Consider the following 19,786-nt stretch of genomic DNA (forward strand, 5'->3'; position numbering starts at 1 on the left):
ACTCCAAGAAGGGACTAGCAGTTACCAAAGGGGAGGGTTGGGGTAGGCTGAGTGGGGAGGGAGGGAGAAAGGGATTGAGGGGTATTATGATTGGTACACATGGTGTCGGGGGGTCACAGGGAAGACAGCGCAGCACAGAGAAGGCAAATAGTGACTCTGTGGCATCTTACTACACTGATGGGCAGTGACTGCAATGGGGTGTGAGGGGGAAATGATAATATGGGTGAATGTAGTAACCACATTGTTTTTTCATGTGAAACCTTCATAAGAGTGTGCAGCAAAAATACCTTAATTGAAAAAAAAAAGAAAATTGCTGAATATATAGTATAAGCCCTGACAAAAACTAAAACTTTATTAGATTGTCTACTACACTGCATGTATGTTCTAACTGTATAGTCATAGAAAAATATCTGAAATGACACACATCAAGTTGTTAATTACAGTCAATGCTAAGAATCAAAATATTCTTGTATCAACATAATCCTATATTCTTTTCTTTTTTGCAATAATTAAATATTAATTTTGCCATTGAACAAATAAAAAATTAGTAATTGAGAAAACAGCCAGTATATTAGAGAATACACTGGAATTCATAGAATAAATGGAGATAAGTTGTTGAATAGAATAACTCCACATTGTACAGATGAAATTCACCCTATATTAATCTGTGAATTCAATACAAAAATCACATAAATGAATCTGTAACAGGAATTTTTTTGTCAAAGTGATTCTAATTGGAAGTAATGCATGAGAATAACAAGGAAATACTATAAGAGAGAAGGCTGTACTACTGAAGAAAAAGTTATTATAAATTTATAGTTATTAAAAGCATGATACTGATTCAGGAAAAAGTAATAACTGAATGGAATAAACCAAAGTCCAGAAATACTTAAGCCAGATTTGGGATGTTAAAGAATCAGCAAGATTCTTTATGTGGAATTTTCACTACTTTGTTATATACTTCTGTAACACCTGAATTTCCTGAAATGGCATTCAAAAAAGATAGATAAATCTAAAACTAATCAAGTTATAGAAACACTGGCAAAAAGTGGCCTCTATTTCCTCTTAGCCAAGCTCAACCATCTGATCAGGCCTCTCTCAGCTTGGAGTTCTGATTCACCAAGCCTGATTTCAGCTGTTTAGCGATGCAGTCATTAATAGGATTTTTTTGGTAGATTACCAATAAAATATTCAACCACTGAATTTTTGTCAAATAACTACAAATGTCCAATAAGGTTAAAATTACACTGTTTATGTGCTTAAGTGGGAATTGGTTAAAATTATAATTGCATGGGTCTGCTATTCAGATTGTACCATATTTAAGCAACTGTCAAGGAAGGGCCAAAATACAATTTATAAAGTCAGTGAGAAATAAGGAAATAAGCCAGGGGATGGCAACTTGTCCCTTCAAGCCAACTGAAGCTGTTTAATCCTGCCGAGCCATTCTCATATTTCAGAAAGAGAGCTTTGGAACCAGGCAGAACCTGGGTCATAACCTGGAAAATGGTGGTCCTCACTGTGCCCAGCCCAAGACAGGGGCTCTTGTGCCCTAGCAGAGGTGGTGCTGATGTCAAGCTGGTTCCACAGACAGTGGGAATCAGTTGGCCAAGATTTTCCTATTGCCTAATAAAGTAATCTCAGGATTTCTGTGTGCTTTATTACACTAGACCCTTTAGGAATCATGACACTTGGACAGCATTAGAAACACCTACAAGGGGAAAGACTGAATTACTTAAATCTGCATCAGACTTTTCAAAATGTCTGTACAGTGAAAAACAACACAGAAATAAAAGCAGTAATACTGAACTATTGAAATGGCTCCTAACAAATATGAAAGCAGAAGTTTAATCTTACTTCATTTATGAGAAAACATCAAGACACCAATTAATAAATGGGCATAGATATGAAGAAAGGACTGACTCAAAAATATATTTAGTAAGAAAACTCATAGGAAAATATTTGTCCTCATTTGTAAATTAAAAACAACTTGAAGTAGCATTTTGGGCCTATTAAGTTAATAACCAAAGAGATCTGGTGAAAAAATGTGGATTAGAGCATACTGCTTTTGTCTATTTTAGACAGGAATTTTGGTTGTGAGGATGCAAAACCCAGTAAAATGATATATATAATAACTATGAATTATTATATAGTTACATAATAACTATGGATCGTTTCACAATACTAAGAGTACAAATAATATCACCTCCTTTTATTTTCTTGAGCTGAGTTAAAATTGGCCACCTTCAAGGTGACCGGTGGAAAGTCCGAAAACAGCCTCATAGAGCTTCTACCTCTTCTAACTGGCTCACCAAAGAGCCTTAGGGGCAAACGGATTTCTGCCTCCAGTAATGGTGGATGGGGCAATTCAGACCACCTTTTCCACTGATGACAACTAGAGAAGCCAGACCCCTGCAAAAAAATCTGTTTGAAGGGATCTGATGGCTACCAAGGTAATGAATTACTAGGTCAGAATTCTAGGAATAATGGAGGCTAAGGAATGAGGCTACCTTTCCCCTGCATGTGTTTGCTGATTCCTCCAGGGATGGCTGAGAGGCTGAGCATGCTTTTCTCAGTCTTTTGGTGTAAAGGAATAGATATCTGAGTTCAAGATCAACACAAGTGGAGGTGGCAGTGTGAGTTTCTGGTGAATCCCCTTTGCTTTGGTTGAAACTTCAATGGGCTTCCTCAGAAAAGGGGAAGCTGAATCACACAGGCACTCCCAGGCATGACCACTAGGCTTCCTGTCATTTCTTGAAATTGAATTGAGGTAATTCCACATTGTTAGTGCTCCCAGTGCCTAGCAGAACCAAACCTAAATCGTCATTAGAGGAAACCTTGATCTCAGAGTATTTCCACAAACTTTTGTAAAGTCAGTATTTCGCACATGTGGATTTAACATTTTAAAAATGAGGCAAGTAAGGTCATTAAAAACACAGGGCTTCACGGGTAGGAAGGCAAGGTGGAAGCCTTCTCTCAAAAACACATAAAAGAAGAAAATACAGCAAATACAACTAAACCTGAAAATGACCTGAAGACTGCAGAACAGGCCACCTACACCTGGGGAAGAAGAGAAGACCACACAGAAAAGGGCCAGGAAGCATACAGATCCATCTGATACAAAGGAAGAAACACAGACACCCTGACAAAATGAGGAGGCAGAGGAATATGTTCCAAACAAAACTACTGGACAAGACATCAGAAAGAGGATGAAATGAAATAGAGATCACCAGTCTTCTTGATAAAGATTTCAAAGTAAAAGTCATGAACATGCCCACCGATTTGCAGAAAAATATTGAAGAACTCATGGAGGACTTCAACAAAGAGAAGAGCTGAAAAAGAGAGCCACACGGAGCTGAAGAATATAGTAACAGAATGAAATATACAATGGAGGGATTGAAGAATAGCTTACTGCAAGTAGAGGAGACAGTCGAGGAGACGGAAATTAGAGAACAGGAGCACAACAAGCTGAGGGACAGTAAGAAAAAAAGGATGTCTAGGCATGAAAGTACGATAAGAGAGTTGTGTGGCCAATCCAAACAAAACAATATTTGAATAGGAGTACCAGAAGGAGAAGAGAGACAAAGAGATAGAAAGTCTCTTTGAGGAAATAATTGTTGAAAACTTCCCCAATCTGGGGAAGGAGATCGACACTCAGGTCATGGAAATACAGAGAGCCCCTAGCAAAAGAAACTCCAGGAAGACAACACCAAGACATATAATAATTAAAATGCCAAAGTTCAAGGATAAAAAAAGAGTATTGACTCTTACAGCACTAAACTATGTTTTCTACCTTTATCTTGCATCTACCTACCACTTCAGCATTTTATTAAAAATAAAAATAATAATAATAATAATAATAAGGGAGAAATGTGGGATTCACATATAAATCAAGTATAAAAATCAAACAAATATTCATATTTGACCTGATTGTTTATAGTTCATAATGTGTGATCAAAACTGAAAGTTTCTGTGATGACTGCCCTTGTACTGTTCACCATGTAAGAACTTGTTCGTTATGCCTCAGAAGATTGGAGACTGACGAGAATTAGGCTTGGGGTGGATTAATGATTGTACATTGAGCACTGAGTCCCCTATACAGAATTTTATTGTTGTTAACAACCATTTGATCAATAAATATGAGAGATGCCCTCTCAAAAAAAAAAAAGAAAAGAGTATTGAAAGCAGCCAGAGAGATAAAAAAAAGATTACTTGTAAAGGAAACCCCATCAGGCTACCAGCAGACTTCTCAGTAGAAACTTTACATGTCAGAAGGGAGTGGCATGAAATGCTTAATGTACTAAAACAGAAGGACCTTTGACCAGGAATCCTATACCTGGCAAGATTATTATTTAAATTTAAAGCAGGATTTCCAGATAAATAAAAGTTGAAGGAATTCACCAGGACTAAGCCAGCCTTACAGGATACATTAGAGGGAGGCTATAGATGGAAATGTTCCTAAAGCTAAATAGCTTTCACCAGTGAAAATAAACCCACAGTAAAGGTAGTAGACCAATTAATTACCAAGCAGGTACAAAATTAAACCAAACCAAAAGAAGCAAAATCAACTATACACAGAATCAGGCAAGGGATACACAAAAAGGGCAGATTATGACATCTAATACATAAAGTGTGGAGGAGGAAGAAGAAGGGGAAAAAAGTACATTTACATGGTGTTTGAAATAGAGTAACCAGGAACTTACTACGGATTATTATAATAAGGAAGCTATCTTTGAACTTTCGGTAACCACAAAACCAAAGCCTACATTAGATACACAAAAAAATTTTTAAAGACAAACCTATTCACAATACAATAGAAAACTGTCAAATAACAAGAGAAGAGTATCAGAGAGGAAGAAAGGAACAGAGAGGAGCTATAAATCAACCAGAAAACAATTAATAAACCAATCAAAAGACATAGGATGGCAGAATGGATAAAGAAACAAGACCCATCTATATGCTGTCTACAAGAGACTGATTTCAGACCCAAAGGCATACACAGACTAAAGTGGAGGGATGGAAAAAGATATTTCATGCAAACAATAGGGAGAAAAAAGCAGGAGCAGCAGTACTTATATCAGACAAAATAGATTTCAAAACAAAGAAAGTAACAAGAGACAAAGAAGGAAATTACATAATGATAAAGGGGTCAGTCCAACAAGAGGATATAACCATTATAAATACCTGTGCACCCAACATGGAGCACCTAAACATATAAAACAAATACTAACAGAATTAAAGGAGGAAATAGATTGCAGCCTATTCATTTTAGGAGACTTTAACACACCACACACACCACTTCAATAGAATCAATAGACAGATTAACCAGACAGAAAATAAATAAGGAAACAGAGGCACTGAACAATGCATTAGATCAGATAGACTTAACAGATATCTACAGAACATTCCACCCAAAAGCAGCAGCACACACATTTTTCTCAAGTGTACATGGAACATTCTCCAGAATAGATCACATACTAGGCCACAAAATAAGCTTCAGTAAATTAAAAGAGATTGAAATTATATCAAGCAGCTTCTTAGACCACAATGATCTGAAACTAAAAGTAAATTACACAAAGAAAATTAAAAAGCCTACGAATACATGAAGGCTAAACAACATGCTTCTAAATAATCAATGGATCAATAAACAAATTAAAACAGAAGTCAAGCAATACACGGAGACAAATAAAAACAAAAACTCAATAGCCCAAAATCTCTGGGGCACTGTGAAGTCAGTTCTAAGAGGAAAGTACATAGCAATACAGGACTACCTCAAGAAACAAGAACAATCCCCAAAAAAGTAGTCTAAATTCACAATTAAAGAAACTAGAAAAAGAAGAACTAATGAATCCCAAAGTTACTAGAAGGAGAGACATAATAAAGATCAGAACAGAAATAAATAAAGTAGAGAAGAATAAAACAATAGAAAAAAATTAATGAAACCAAGAGCTGTTTCTTTGAGAAAATAAACAAAATAGATAAACCCTTAGCCAGATTTATCAAGAAAAAAAGAGTACACACATAAACAAAATCAGAAATTAAGAAGGAATAATCACAACAGATACCACAGAAATACAAAGAATTATTAGAGAATACTATGAAAAATTATATGCCAATAAATTGGACAACCTAGAAGAAATGGACAACTTCCTAGAGAAATACAACCTTCCAAAATGACCCCAGAAGAAACAGAAAATCTGAACAGATCAATTACCAGCACTGAAATTGAATTGGTAGCCAAAAAACTCCCAAAAAACAAAACTCCAGGACCAGATGGCTTCACAGATGAATTCTATGAAACATTTAAAGAGCTAATACCCATTCTTCTCAAAGTATTCCAAAAAGTAGAAGAGGAGGGAACACTTCCAAACTCATTCCAAAACCAGACAATGACAACACCTAAAAAGAAAATTATAGACCAATATCCCTGATGAACATAGATGCAAAAATACTCAATAAAATATTAGCAAACTGAATCCTAAAAGATCATCCATCATGACCAAATGGGATTTATTCCAGGGATGCAAGGATAGTACATTTGTAAATCAATCAATATCATACACCACATTAACAAAAAGGATAAAAAGCATATGATCATCTCAATAGATGCTGAAAAAGCACTTGACAAAATTCAACATCCATTCATGATAAAAACTCTCAACAAAATGGGTTTAGAGGATACATACCTCACCCTTATAAAGGCCATAAATGATAAACCCTCAGCTAACATCACATTCAATAACAAAAAGCTGAAAGCTTTTCCTCTAAGATTGGAAACAAAACCAGGATGCCCACTCTCACCACTTTTTTCAACATAGTACTTAAGGTTCTAGCACAGCAATCAGACAAAACAAAGAGATAAAAGGCATCCAAATTAGTAAGGAAGAAGTTAACTGCCACTATTTACAGATGACATTATAGTATACATAGAAAACCCTATAGACTCCACTAAAAAAACTATTAAAACTAATAATGGAATTTAGCAAAGTTGCAGGATACAAAATTAATATACAGAAATCCGTTATATTCCTATATACTAACAATGAACTAGCAGAAAGAGAAAACAGGAAAACAACTTCAGTTACAATTGCATCAAAAAGAATAAAATACCTAGGAATATAACTAACCAAGGAGGTGAAAGACCTATACTCATGAAAGACACCATGAGGGAAATTAAAGAAAACACCAACAAGTGGAAATCTATCCCATGCTCACGGATAGGAAGAATTCATATTGTCAAAATGGCCATCCTACCTAAAGCAATTTACAGATTCCGATTCAATGCAATCCTTATTAAAATATCAACAGCCTTTTTCAATGAACTAGAACAAATAGTTCTAAAATTCATATGGAATCACAAAAGACCCTGAATAGCCAAAGCAAACCTGAGAAAGAAGAACAAAGCTGGGTGTGGGGGGGGATTATGCTCCCTAACTTAGAGTTGTAGCTCTGCTACAAAGCCACAGAAATCAAAACAGTCCGGTGCTGGCACAAGAACAGATCCATACATCAATGGAACAGAATAGAGAGCCCAGATATAAACCCACACATATATGGTCAATTAATATACAATAAAGGATCCATGAATATACAGTGGGGAAAAGACAGCCTCTTCAACAACTGGGGTTGGGAAAACTGGACAGCTACATGTAAGAGAATGAAACTGGATTATTGTCTAACTCCATACACAAAAGCAAACTAGAAATGGATCAAAGATCTGAATTTAAGTCATGAAACCATAAAAGAGAACATAGGCAAAAATCTCTTGAATATAAACATGAGCAACTTTTTCTTGAACACATCTCCTTGGGCAAGGGAAACAAAATAAAAAATGAACAAGTAGGACTACATCAAACTAAAATCTGTATAGCAAAGGATACCATCAGCAGAACAAAAAGCCATCCTACAGTATAGGAAAATATATTTGTAAATGGCTCATCTGATAAGGGGTTAACATCCAAAATGTTACACCTCAACACCCAAAAAACAACCTGATCAAAAAATGGGCAGAGGACCTGAACAGACACTTCTCCAAAAAAGAAATACAAATGGCCAACATGAACATGAAAAGATGCTCCACATCACTAATTATCAGGGAAATGCAAATTAAAACCACAATGAGATATAACCTCACACCAATTAGAATGGCCATTAACCAAAAGACAAGAAACAACAAATGCTGGTGAGGGTACAGACAAATAGGAACCCTCCTACACTGTTGGTGGGACTATACATTGGTGCAGCCACTGTGGAAAGCAGTATGGAGTTTCCTCAAAAAACTAAAAATAGAAATACCATTTGACCCAGGAATTCCACTTCCAGGAATTTACCCAAAGAAAACAAAATACCTGATTCAAAAAGACATATACACTCCTTTGTTTATTGCAGGACTATTTACAATAGCCAAGATATGGAAGCAACCTAAGTGTCCATCAATAGATGAATGGATAAAGAAGATGTGGGACATACACACAATGAAATATTATTCAGCCAAGAAAAGAAAATAAATTCTGCCATTTGCAACAATACGGATGGATCTAGAGGGTGTTACGCTCAGCGAAACAAGCCAGGTGGAGAAAGATAAATACCATAAGATTTCACTTACTTGTGGAGTATAAAAACAAAGAAAACTGAAGGAACAAAACAACAGTGGATCCATAGACACTGAAAAGTGACTAATGGTTATAAGGGGGAGGGGTTGGTACAGGTCGGCAGGGAGAATGAGGGGGATAAAGGGGCACAATAATGCATAATTACAATATAAGTTGGTCATGGGGAGGGTAGTACAGCATGGAGAATATAGTCAATGATTCTGTAACATCTTTCTACATTGATAGATGGTAACCACAGAGACGGGGTGAGGATTTAATAATAGTGGTAACTGTTGAAGCACTGTGTTGTACATTTGAAACCAGTATAAGATTGTATATAAATGATACTTAAATTAAAAAAAAAATTAAAATGGCAAATAAGTGGGTAAATCTAGATAACTGTTGACTGCATAAAACAATAGTACTGTTTTGTTTGGTTTTAAATACTGTAGAACCAAAAAGAAAAGACAGTAAAATAATGGCATGTAAGTCAGGAAAGGAAGTAAATAGACTAAAAGTGCTGTAAGGTCCTTGCATTGTCTAAGAAAGGATTAGAAAAACCAAATAACTGTAGGTTTTGATAAGGCAAGACTATATTATAATTTATAATGTAAGTATTATGGAAATAGTATAAATAGTGAATGACTTTCAAGCTAATAGACAGTAAAATGGAATAATAAAAACAATCAATACAAAAAAGTGCAAGAAAAGAAAGTAGAACATAGATCAGGTAGAACAAAGAGAAAATGCTCAATGAGAAGTTAGATTTAAACTAAACATATCAATAATTACATACATGTAAACAAATTAAATGCTCCAATCAAAACACAAAAACAGACTTGACGGGGGAAAAGCCAAATTATATGCAGTTTGCAAGAGACACACCTAAAATATAAAGATTTCTATTGAGAGTAAATGTTGAGAGTAAAAAGGAAGATAAATATACCAAGTGTAACCCAGATAAAGTTAATATCTCTATATTAATATCAAACAAAGTAGACTTTAAGACAAAAAGCCAAGCCACAGATAAAGAGGAATACTTCAAAGTTATAAAATACTCAGTTCACAGGAAGAGAACAATTCCTTATTCTCAAAATATAGCCTCAAATATATCAAAGCAAAATACTGAAAGAATTAAAGAAGAAATAGACAAATCCACAATCATGGTGAGAAATTTTCACATGCTACCCTCCCTATCTGACAGAGGAAGCATACAAAAAATTAGTAAGCATTTAGATGACATGAACCAAATGATCAGCAACTTGATAGATATGGACACATATAGAACACTGCATGGAATGACCGCAGAATATACAGTCGTATCAGATATACACAGGACATTACAAAAATTGAATAAATGCTGGGTCATAAAACACATGTGCAAAGTTTTAAAGAATTTAAATAATATAGAACATAGTTTTTGACCCCCATGCAATTAAGCTATCAGTGAACAACAAAAATAGAAGACATCACAATGGAAACCAGACAACAGTTTGATCTGATCATAAAAAGACCACATACCAAAATCTCTCCTAAAGGTTTTAGAAGAAGCTAAAAAGCAAATATACTATTTGAGAGAAATTCACTATTGCACAGCTCCCATAAATCCCTTATCCCTCTGTTTTGTCAACCATTTCCTTAAAAACACATTGAACCTTCATAAACCTGGCATTTTAGCATCGTGTTACACCCTCCCTCTGCTTCTTTGCTGCAAGTCTGGCTCCACTCTCTGCCCACCTTTGTCAGTCATGGTGGATCAGAACTGCCCAGCAATGTCAGGAAAGCCCTATGAGTAACACAGAGTACAGCCATACTGAGCTTGAGATGGTGGGGCGCTGCCGCCGTTGGCTGAGAGGGTGGGTTGTGTGGAACAGGGAAGCTTATTGGATGAAATGGGGTAGTACTATCTCCAGTCCTGGCTAGAGTTTAAAAGTATACATTAAGTATATATTGTAACAGGTCATTTTACCTTTTTATTTAGGAAAATACTGTTTCAGAGACAGTATTATAAAGAATTGGTACTATACAAAGTAGCTTTAACCAGAGTATATACATATGAGATGGAATTCTGTAACACAACTGACTTCAGTTGTAGTCACACATGAGTGAGTATTATGGGCTCTTTACAGTTTGTATGTGAGAAGATATGGGGCACGGCTTGCCCTTTTAGGATATTTATCCACAAATAGGATATTTATACAAAATGTCCACACATATAAAAATACATTGCAGATATATATGTTTTGGGAAAATCCAATTTAATTTAGTGAAAATGTACTGAGCACTCGCTATGTGCCAATTTTCTAGAATACAAAGGTAGATCAGGCATAGATCCGGCCCTCAAGGAGTTCAGTGTGGTTAAATGATATACTGACTTATTCCCTCACTCCTTTTTCACAAAGGTAGATATAATTTTCAAGACTTAAGGGGGTTAAACCATTCATTTATGGTTTTAGCAACCACATTGCTTCCAAAGTTGTCCTTTGTCTTGGGCTGGATGGTAAATTAGAATGACTTTTTCCTTTTTCCTTTTTTCCAATATGCTTTCAGCTGAAAATTATCCAAACCCTGCAATTAATTTAAATAATTAAATTAGTGCTTACGGTTTCTTCTGTAACATGGAAAATTTTTGATTGTCTAAAGTGAAAGAACTCCTTGGTGTTAAACATCAAACCTAGACTCAACCCAGCTTGGTTCTGCTTATCCAATGTCACAGATAAGACAAAGGGGGAGGAAGAAAAAAAACACAGGAATAACAAAGTAATATGTCAATGAACCGATGACACTTCTCACATCCTAGAGATAATCTCTGAAGGCAGAATGTGAGCTGAGGAACACATTTAATAGAAGCTTATTCTCTCATCTCTTTTTTCCTGTAATGAACTTTCATTCACTCAACAATGCGTGCTCTCTATGCCAGACACCTTGCTAGGCAGTGAGGAAGTCGAAGTTGAGCAACCACAATCCCTTTCTTCAAGGATTACATAATTTAATAGGGCGAACTAATCTGATGAACAAATATGTTCTGGGTGAGAAAGGGCAACCCTAATGACTGGTCAGAACTTTTCAGCTCTATATGATAGACATTAGGATTTTGTTAAAACCTTGTTCATGGCACTTCATCTGGCAAAACAAAGTACATATCATGGACCTGGATTTTGGTCAGAGTTCTTCCAGCTGGTAGCTGAGTGGCTTTGGGTACTCAAATCTCTCTGAGCATAGTACCTCATTTGAGAAAAATGCATTCTTACAAATGAGAAGTACTACAGTTATGACTACACTCCTCACTAGAGGACCTTTCAGCCAGATGATCTTCAGTTTTTTCAGTTTTCCATCTTGCACTTCCGGTAGACCATGGGATCTTCACCTGAGGCCAGGGGTTAATGGTTGACTCCCAAGAGTGGAGTATTAGCTAAGGTCATTTGTGAAGTTCTAGGTATATATATATATATATATATATATATATATATGCACATTTTCCCTAGTTCTACAGTTTTCATCAGATTCTCAAACGGGTCTGTGGCTGCAAAAGCAGCTAAGAAATGCTGGGCTGGGCAGACTGTCAGGGGTGCCGAGAGCATCTTACTTATCTTTGCATCCCAACACCTGTGCCACAGTGCCTTGCATATAGCAGGGATTCCTAAATTGGTTACATTAATAAATATCAAAATGGATATGTGTTATGATGGCACATCATAGGGTTGAAGAACTGAACTATGATGAATCCTCTCATTGGTTGCCAAATAGGAAGAGTGCCCAACTCAGAAGGCCTCGCCACTGCACAGTGGTAACCAATTGTTTTTAGATGCTCATTATTCTTTTCAACCAACTTGGGGGAGCCCCTTCTCTCCTCTCTGTTGAACTTGCAAACAGTTTAGTTTGTTTTTGTCAAGGTTGAAGACTGCATAGTCATGCAGGCCTCCTAAAGACTCCTCCCAACACACGGGCAGGATCTGGTGAACCAGAGAAATCATGATGGGAAAAGCAGAGGCAACTTCAGGGAGTAGAAACAAATGTTTCAGTAATTTACTTTTGTCTGCTCTGACCAAATGTTTCTTACAAAGCAGTGCAAATCTGCTAACACAAAACCTTCCTGGAGACGATTACCTGAGATGGTAAAGTTTAACTACAGGCCTCATATAGAACAACAATCAAAGCAGGTGAGGTGCTTGACTTCTTAAACCATACCACAACTCAGAGGAAAAGTACAACCATTTGTCCGTTGCCTCATTTCTGCAACACTGAAAAACTGGAAAATAACCTAAATGCCAATCAATGGGAGACTGGTTAAAAGAACTATCATATGCTACCAATAAAATACTAGAACCCATTCAACAGAATGAGGAAATTGGCATGTTACCAAAGTGGCTCTGTTTTTTAAAGTTATTTATTTATTATTTACATATTTATAATATAAAAATATTTATTTAAATTAAACAATATTTAACATAAATATTAAAACAAATCTTTCTAAAGTGCAAAGTTTTTTTAAGTTTTTTAAAAACGTTTTATCCTGAAATATTTAGGGACTCATGAGAAGTTACAAGAATAGTACAGTAAGTCCTACCATCTAGCTTTCCCCAGTGGGACACTGAAAATATGTCCTAAAGAAAAACAAAGTAGGTTACAGAATGGTATATATGGTAGGATCCTATTTGTGTAAAAATAACAGTAAATGTATCAAATTGTTAGTACTAGATATCTCTGGGAACAGCAAGAAAAAAAAAGAGAGAAATGTATTGCTTTGAATAACTATACTAGAAAAGATTAGAATCTGAGAGCCAGAAAGCAAATATCTACCTCAGAAATTAGAAAAAGATTGTCAAATTAGGCTCAAAGTAGAAGGAAATCATTACAATGAGAGCACAAATTAATGAGATAGGAAATACACATTGTAAAGGATCAAAAGATCATCAAAAACATAAAAGTTGTTTTATTTTAAAAATTAGTAAAATTAATAAACTCATTGGAAGGATCAAGAAAAAAACAAGAGTAGGCACAAATCAGCACTGTCAGGAGCACTAGGTGCATCGCGTGAGCCTTACAGCCATTAAAGTAGTAATCAGAGGATGTAAATTAAAATTTTGTGCCCACCAACTGGAAAATGTAGTGGAAAGAAGCAAACACTTAGAAAACAATACAACGTACAAAAGCCGACACAAGCAAAAAGAAAATTCAGGAAAATCCTTATGGTGCCTATTATTCATTTTCACTTCATTTCCTATTTTCCCCAAGAACAGCAAAAGAGGGAACACTCCCCAACCTATTTTATGCAACAGCATAAACAAACCTGACAAGGATATGATAAAAAAGAAAAATCACAGCCAATCTCACTTATAAAAGTAGATGCAAAAATTCTGTGGCAGCCTGCCTCCAGGGTGGCCCTCATGACCTCTGCCTCTAGGTAGTCCTACCTTTGTGCAGCCCCTTCCCAACTGGCCTGTGTGACCAACTGTATAGAGCAGAAGCAGCCTGTCCTGACACGCAAACAGTATAGGTCACTTCTGAAGTTAGGTAATAAAAGACATGTGGCTTCTGTCTTGGTGGCACATTCTCGCTTGGATAATTAGCTCTGGGGAAGCCAGTTGTCCACAGAGAGCCACATGGAGAGGAAACATAGCCTCTAGGCAATAAGCATGTGAGTGGGAGAAAGAGTAGATGGGTCAGCTCCAGGGAAGCCTTCAAATGATTGGTTATTTCTCATTAAAACATGTTATGTTAACATTCTTTGTGATTGTTACTTTTTAATTACTTAATTCATATCTTTTTCAGTTTTTGCAGCTTTAATCTATAATATGGTAATAGAAACAGGTACAGCTCACGTTAACAGAAGTTCTTTGTGGTCTTCAATAATTTCTAAGAGTATGAAAAGGATCCCAAAACCAAAGAGATCAAGAACTGCTGGTCTAACAACAAATGTCGGCAAGGATGTGGAGAAATGGGAACCCTCCCACCCTGTTGGTGGGAATGTAAATTGGTGCAATGTCTCTGGAAAGCAGTATGGAGGTTCTTCAAAAAACTAAAAATAGAAATACCATTTGACCCAGTAATTCCACTCCTAGGAATTTACCCGAAGAAAACAAAATCTCTAATTTGAAAAGATACCCCCATGTTTATCGCCACATTATTTACAATAGCCAAGATGTCCATCAATAGTGTCCATCAATAGATGAATGGATAAAGAAGATGTGGTACATATAGGCAATGGAATATTATTCATCCATAAAAAGAAAGAAATTCTCCCATTTGCAGCAACATGGTTGGGTCTAGAGGGTATTATGCTCAGCGAAATAAGCCAGGTAGAGAAAGACAAAGACCATATGAATTCACTTACTTGTGGAATATAAAAACCAAGCAAAACAGAAGGAACAAAACATCAGCAGACTCAAAGACACTGAGAAGAGACTAGTGGTTACCAAGGCAGAGGGGTTGGGGCGTGTAGGAGAGGTGAGGGAGAGGGAGAGAAAGGGGCACTGTAATTCACATTCACAATATAGGTAGGTCTCAGGGACTGTTGAACCACCGTGAGGTACATTTAAAACCAACACAAGATTGTATATTAATGATACTTTAATAAAATAAAAAGAACTGCTGATCTAAGTTCTAAGCATTTGCTGCAGTTACTGTTACATTTTAAGAATACATGATAACTTCATGTTAGCATGTTTTATTACTGACCCTTTATGAAAGTGACATTCTGCATGTAAATGAATCTGAAGAACTCACAGTTACACAGAACTGCAAGTTCCAAAGTAAACTTGCAACCGGACTTGCAACCAGAGTAAGTTTATAATGCTCAGAATTGCTCAAGGAGGCATAGGGGACAGTTTGTCTCTAACCTTTGTGGTATTATTACCTGTTGCTCCATTTAAGCAGCAGGCATGAAATAAATACTAACAGCACAGTGATTTTAAAGATGAAGAAACCAAACTTCAGTCACTTCAGTTCTGTCATAATGAGTGACTACTTTGAGTTTTTCATCAGTGTTTAAATTTTAAAACAGCAAACAGTGTGAACTGCCAAGTGTGATATTTTGTTTGGGTAAGTATGAATTTTAATTCACACATAAAATATTTTATTCAGTTTGAATATCTTTCAAAATTGTAGTTGATTTTTAATTGCATTCAAATGAAAGAAAATCAAGAAAGTAATAATTACTAGTGATTATTACATGATTATTACTGAAAATAATTATGTCTTATAGAGGAAGGAAGTGTTAAAAATGAGCAGCTGATGTCAGATCTAATACTGTCACCACTCCTCCAGGAGATCAGGACAGTTGCATTCCCCGCGTCCAGTACGACACTTACCACATAGTAGAATTACCAAACATCATCTATTGACTGAAATATTATGGATAAAATGCCTGCTTTGGCCTCAAGTGGAGCTGAATACCAGTCTGCTCCTTCCAGAGTATTCCTTGGGCAACTTACTTTCTTTGAAGAATGTCGAGTGGACACAAGAAGAATATGTTCTTCAAAGGGTGCTGGGACCCTGCCCAGACAATCTAGAACAGGGTCTATACATAAAATGTATGAATGCTCTCCCCAGCATATGAAATGCAATGAACTCCCCAATTTACTGAGTTTAGTGCTTGACACTCTAATGATCATTTTGGGGGCTTATAGAATGTGTTGGGGTAAACTAACCTATCTTAAAGAGACAATCAGAAATACCCACTTCAAAATTGGGCATTTTTAAATTAGAAAAAACTAAAAAGACAAAGAAAAATTTAAAAGAAGTTTCTTCTGAAGAAGAAACGTTAGTTCCTCCTCAGTCACACAGGTCAGCAGTCTTAGGCTCCTAGAGATGCAAAGATACTCTTTATACATCAGTTAAAACCCAGGCATTTTCTGCATGATTCCAGCTGTGGTTTTGTGAAGGAAAAGTCAAGTTTGCCGAGGACTTCCCGGCTTTAAATTCGTTGGCACCAATTTCAAGCCTGGTGCCAAGACTCCTGGGTCACTTATTACGGAATGTGGGGTGGGGGAAGATTAGGCAAGAAGAACGCTGAAACTTTGCCAGGAATATTCGATGGATGCAAAGGCTGCCTCCCTTCCCCTTGTTCCTCCGCATCTCCTATATAATGTGTGTTTCATTTTAATGCGTTTGAAACATCTCATGAACACATTTTTGCATTTTCACGAGATGACTTCCTTGGCGGTGTTAAACAATTGTTCCAGTTTTGAAAATTAGGAAGAAAATAAACTCGGGTTAAAAAGGCACAAAGTGTATTTCTGATCCTTCTTTGTGGTTTAGGTAAAAATCAAATTAGATCTCCAAGTCTATTTTTTCTCCTTTGATTATTATGCTACTCTTCAAAGGCTCTTGGGTGTCCGGGGCCACCTAACAGGTGCGCACTCTGCCTTAAGGCTGTGCGTCTAGACCTGAAAATTGGCTTTCCAAAATCCCTGACACTCTCCGGGCTGTCTGCGAAGCTGCGGAGGGGACGCCGCCAGGGCTCCCCGACTGCCCTGAGCCCGCGGCCCCAGAGCTGCTCAGAGCCTCGGGTTCCAAGTTCTCGAGATCCACCCTACACATTTCCGGGGACCAGAGACCTCTTCCACGTTTCCAACCCGCAAGCCAGTGTTCCCTGGGGCGCAGCATTCAGGCCCCCAACGGCATCCCCCAGTGCCGTCCCCTTCCCCGCTGCTACCGCCTACGGTGGGGGAGGGTGGGGGGCGGGTGGGACTTAACTGAGAGACTAACTGCACTGTCCCTCCGCGCAGGAGTCAGCAGCCCCCGCACCCGGCCGCTCGCCCACCGCGCGCCGGCGGGCCAAGTCTGACCTCCCTCTCCTCTGGGCTCCAGGGGCACCCACCTGGCCAAAGTCATCCCAAATACTGTCGCCTGGCAGTCAGCGAGCTGCTGGAGCGCCGCGGCCGTCCGGCAGACTGCCCAGCCCTGGCCCCAGCCGCGGCAAGCTCGGTGCGACCAGGACGGGTGTAGGAGCTTGGGTGGGTCCCTGCCCACGTCACCACCACGCCCGCCCACCTTCTGGGCCTGTCAGTGCGCCCAGCTTGGCGCCAGTCCATCCAAGCATCTTTGTGGTTTTTCGGGGACGACCAGTTCCCGCTGCCAACAGAGCCACAACTGGCCCACGTCCTGGAGAACTCAAAGAAGGTGACAATATCAACCACAGCCCCTGTTAACGATACTGGGTACCGGCTCGGCGCTAAACGCTTTATTTATATTGTGTTCATTTATTCACAACAGCCCTTGAGAGGTGAGTATAATTATTAGCCCCACTTTTAAGACAGCGAAACTGAAGCAAAGTGGGACCATCTGCTAAGCAAGTGGAGGAGCTGGGATTAGAATCGCTTCTGGGTGACTCGGAAGCCCCCGGAGAATCAAGCATTTTCCGTTGCTCGGACGCGTAGTCCCCAGGCCAGCCACACTCCACCGCGTCGGTGGTCCGAATTGACAGAAGGGGACCTCTCTGCAGTGGACCGCGCGGATTCCGCGTTTCACCCAAACCTCTGAACAGCCAGGGGCTGGGAGAGAATGGACAGGAGCAGGTGCCCGTCCCGACCTGCGTCACCCGCGCTTGCCTTCTCTCGCTGGGTCACGCTCCCCGGGCTGCCGGAGCTAGTGCTCGCACTGGAGCGCGTCCTGCCCCAGGGCTGCAGTGCGGCTCCCGCGCTTCCCCCTGCATTCCCAGCTTCTACCCGGGACCTTTTCTTCTCGGTGGGTAATCGGACGTCTCTCTCTACCTTAAAGAACGCGCCCACCTCTAGTCTCCCTACCACCTTTCCTTCCCGGGGAAGAGGGGTCCACGCGTCCACGAGCCCCACAGCCACGCCCGCAGAGCACTCTTGGGTTCGCCAAGTTTGGACTTTGACCGGCCTCCACTCTCCACTTCACCCCACACTCCAACGAAACTGTTCTGGAGAAAGACAGGAAAAGGAAAGCTGGAGTGAGCTGAATCCCTCTAACAGATTTGTGAAGTCACCCAATGCCTCAGTGAAGAGTCTGGGGAATTTCGGGTGAAATTAGCATTTGCAGAACACTTTTCCAAAGCCAGGCTCAGCGCTGGGCGCTTCCTGTGGTTCATCTCAAGAGTGTACGATTGTACTGTATTTTACGGGACCCACCTCAAATCGCAAACATGGGATTTTTCTTAAAGTAAATAAAACAATAGCATGCAAAATGACCAGGATTTCTGTGTGTACACAGCATGTATGTAATTATACCCTGCAGTGTCCCAAAAAGGATTTAAGACAGATACATACAATCCGAGATAGCGTAAATAAGAGAAAAAAGACAGCTAGTCAATCAAATCAAATAAATCTGGAAGGAGTAGAAGGAAATGCCGAAAGGATCTACAGCCTTGGTGAGGGTGAGTCCCATACTCAGTTTCCCAGCTTCTGAGCAGCCAGCAGAAAAGGAAAACCTTGTTGGAGGGAAGCCCTGAAGTAGCAATTGCAGATAACTCTTTTCTAGGACATCTCTAAAAGGAATGTTATGCTTTGCTAGACAAGACTGATCAGGAAAATGTGCACTTACCATGTGCATGTAGTAAAAAGACCTCATTGCTTACAAAGGGCTTTCACATACATTACTCTCCTTAATTCAGCCCTTGTAATAAGGCTGTGAGCCACTTCACCGATGTGAGGACCTAGCCTAGGAGAGATTTCATGACTTGTTCAAACTTGTGTGGTGAGCGACAGAGCAAGGAACATGCCCCCCAGGAGTTGATCACTACAGCCAGTCAGGCCTAGCTTTGCTGTACATCCCAGCCTCACCAGCTCTGAACAGGAAAACTCTTCTTGTGACTTGGAAGTGGGGATGAGATTAATGCAACCATAGCTTCTGCCTCACAGATATGTTATGACTGGTGATTTCAGTTCCAGGGTAAATTCTGTGGGATTGGGAGTCTCTGCCCGCTCTGAGGATGATTGGCAGGAAGGGAAAGTCAGCTAAGTGAGGATGTGTTTACGCTTTTCCAGCTTGATCAGCCAGGAGCTCAAAAACCAGTTGCCCACAGCAGAGCCAAGCTGTGGTCACTGGGTGTCTGGACCCAGAGCCAAGCAGAGTTCAGGGCTGCCCTGAAGGGTGGGGGAAAAATGGCCCCTTAAGACTACCCGAAGCCCTAATAGTGGACAAGCCTGTGCACATCTCATTCCAGGCACGGTATGCACTCCACCTGTGGGTGGGCCTCTCCCAGTGGGTGGCCTTAGGCTTTTTCACTGTGGCTG

The 19,786-nt window shown here is 39.0% G+C and overlaps 1 protein-coding gene across 1 annotated transcript in view; it reads right to left on the minus strand.

The window, feature by feature from the left end:
- B4GALNT2 (beta-1,4-N-acetyl-galactosaminyltransferase 2 (SID blood group)) overlaps positions 1–17,548 on the minus strand; it is a 43,200-nt gene extending 25,652 nt beyond the window's left edge. The window contains exon 1 of the mRNA XM_036999169.2: positions 17,410–17,548. Within this exon, the coding sequence (XP_036855064.1) occupies positions 17,410–17,423 (14 nt within the window). The 5' untranslated portion in view covers positions 17,424–17,548. The remainder of the gene's footprint in view (positions 1–17,409) is intronic.
- Positions 17,549–19,786: the final 2,238 nt, after the last annotated feature.

This window comes from Manis javanica, chromosome 4 (genome assembly GCF_040802235.1).
Source record: "Manis javanica isolate MJ-LG chromosome 4, MJ_LKY, whole genome shotgun sequence".
Classification (NCBI taxonomy): Eukaryota; Metazoa; Chordata; class Mammalia; order Pholidota; family Manidae; genus Manis; species Manis javanica.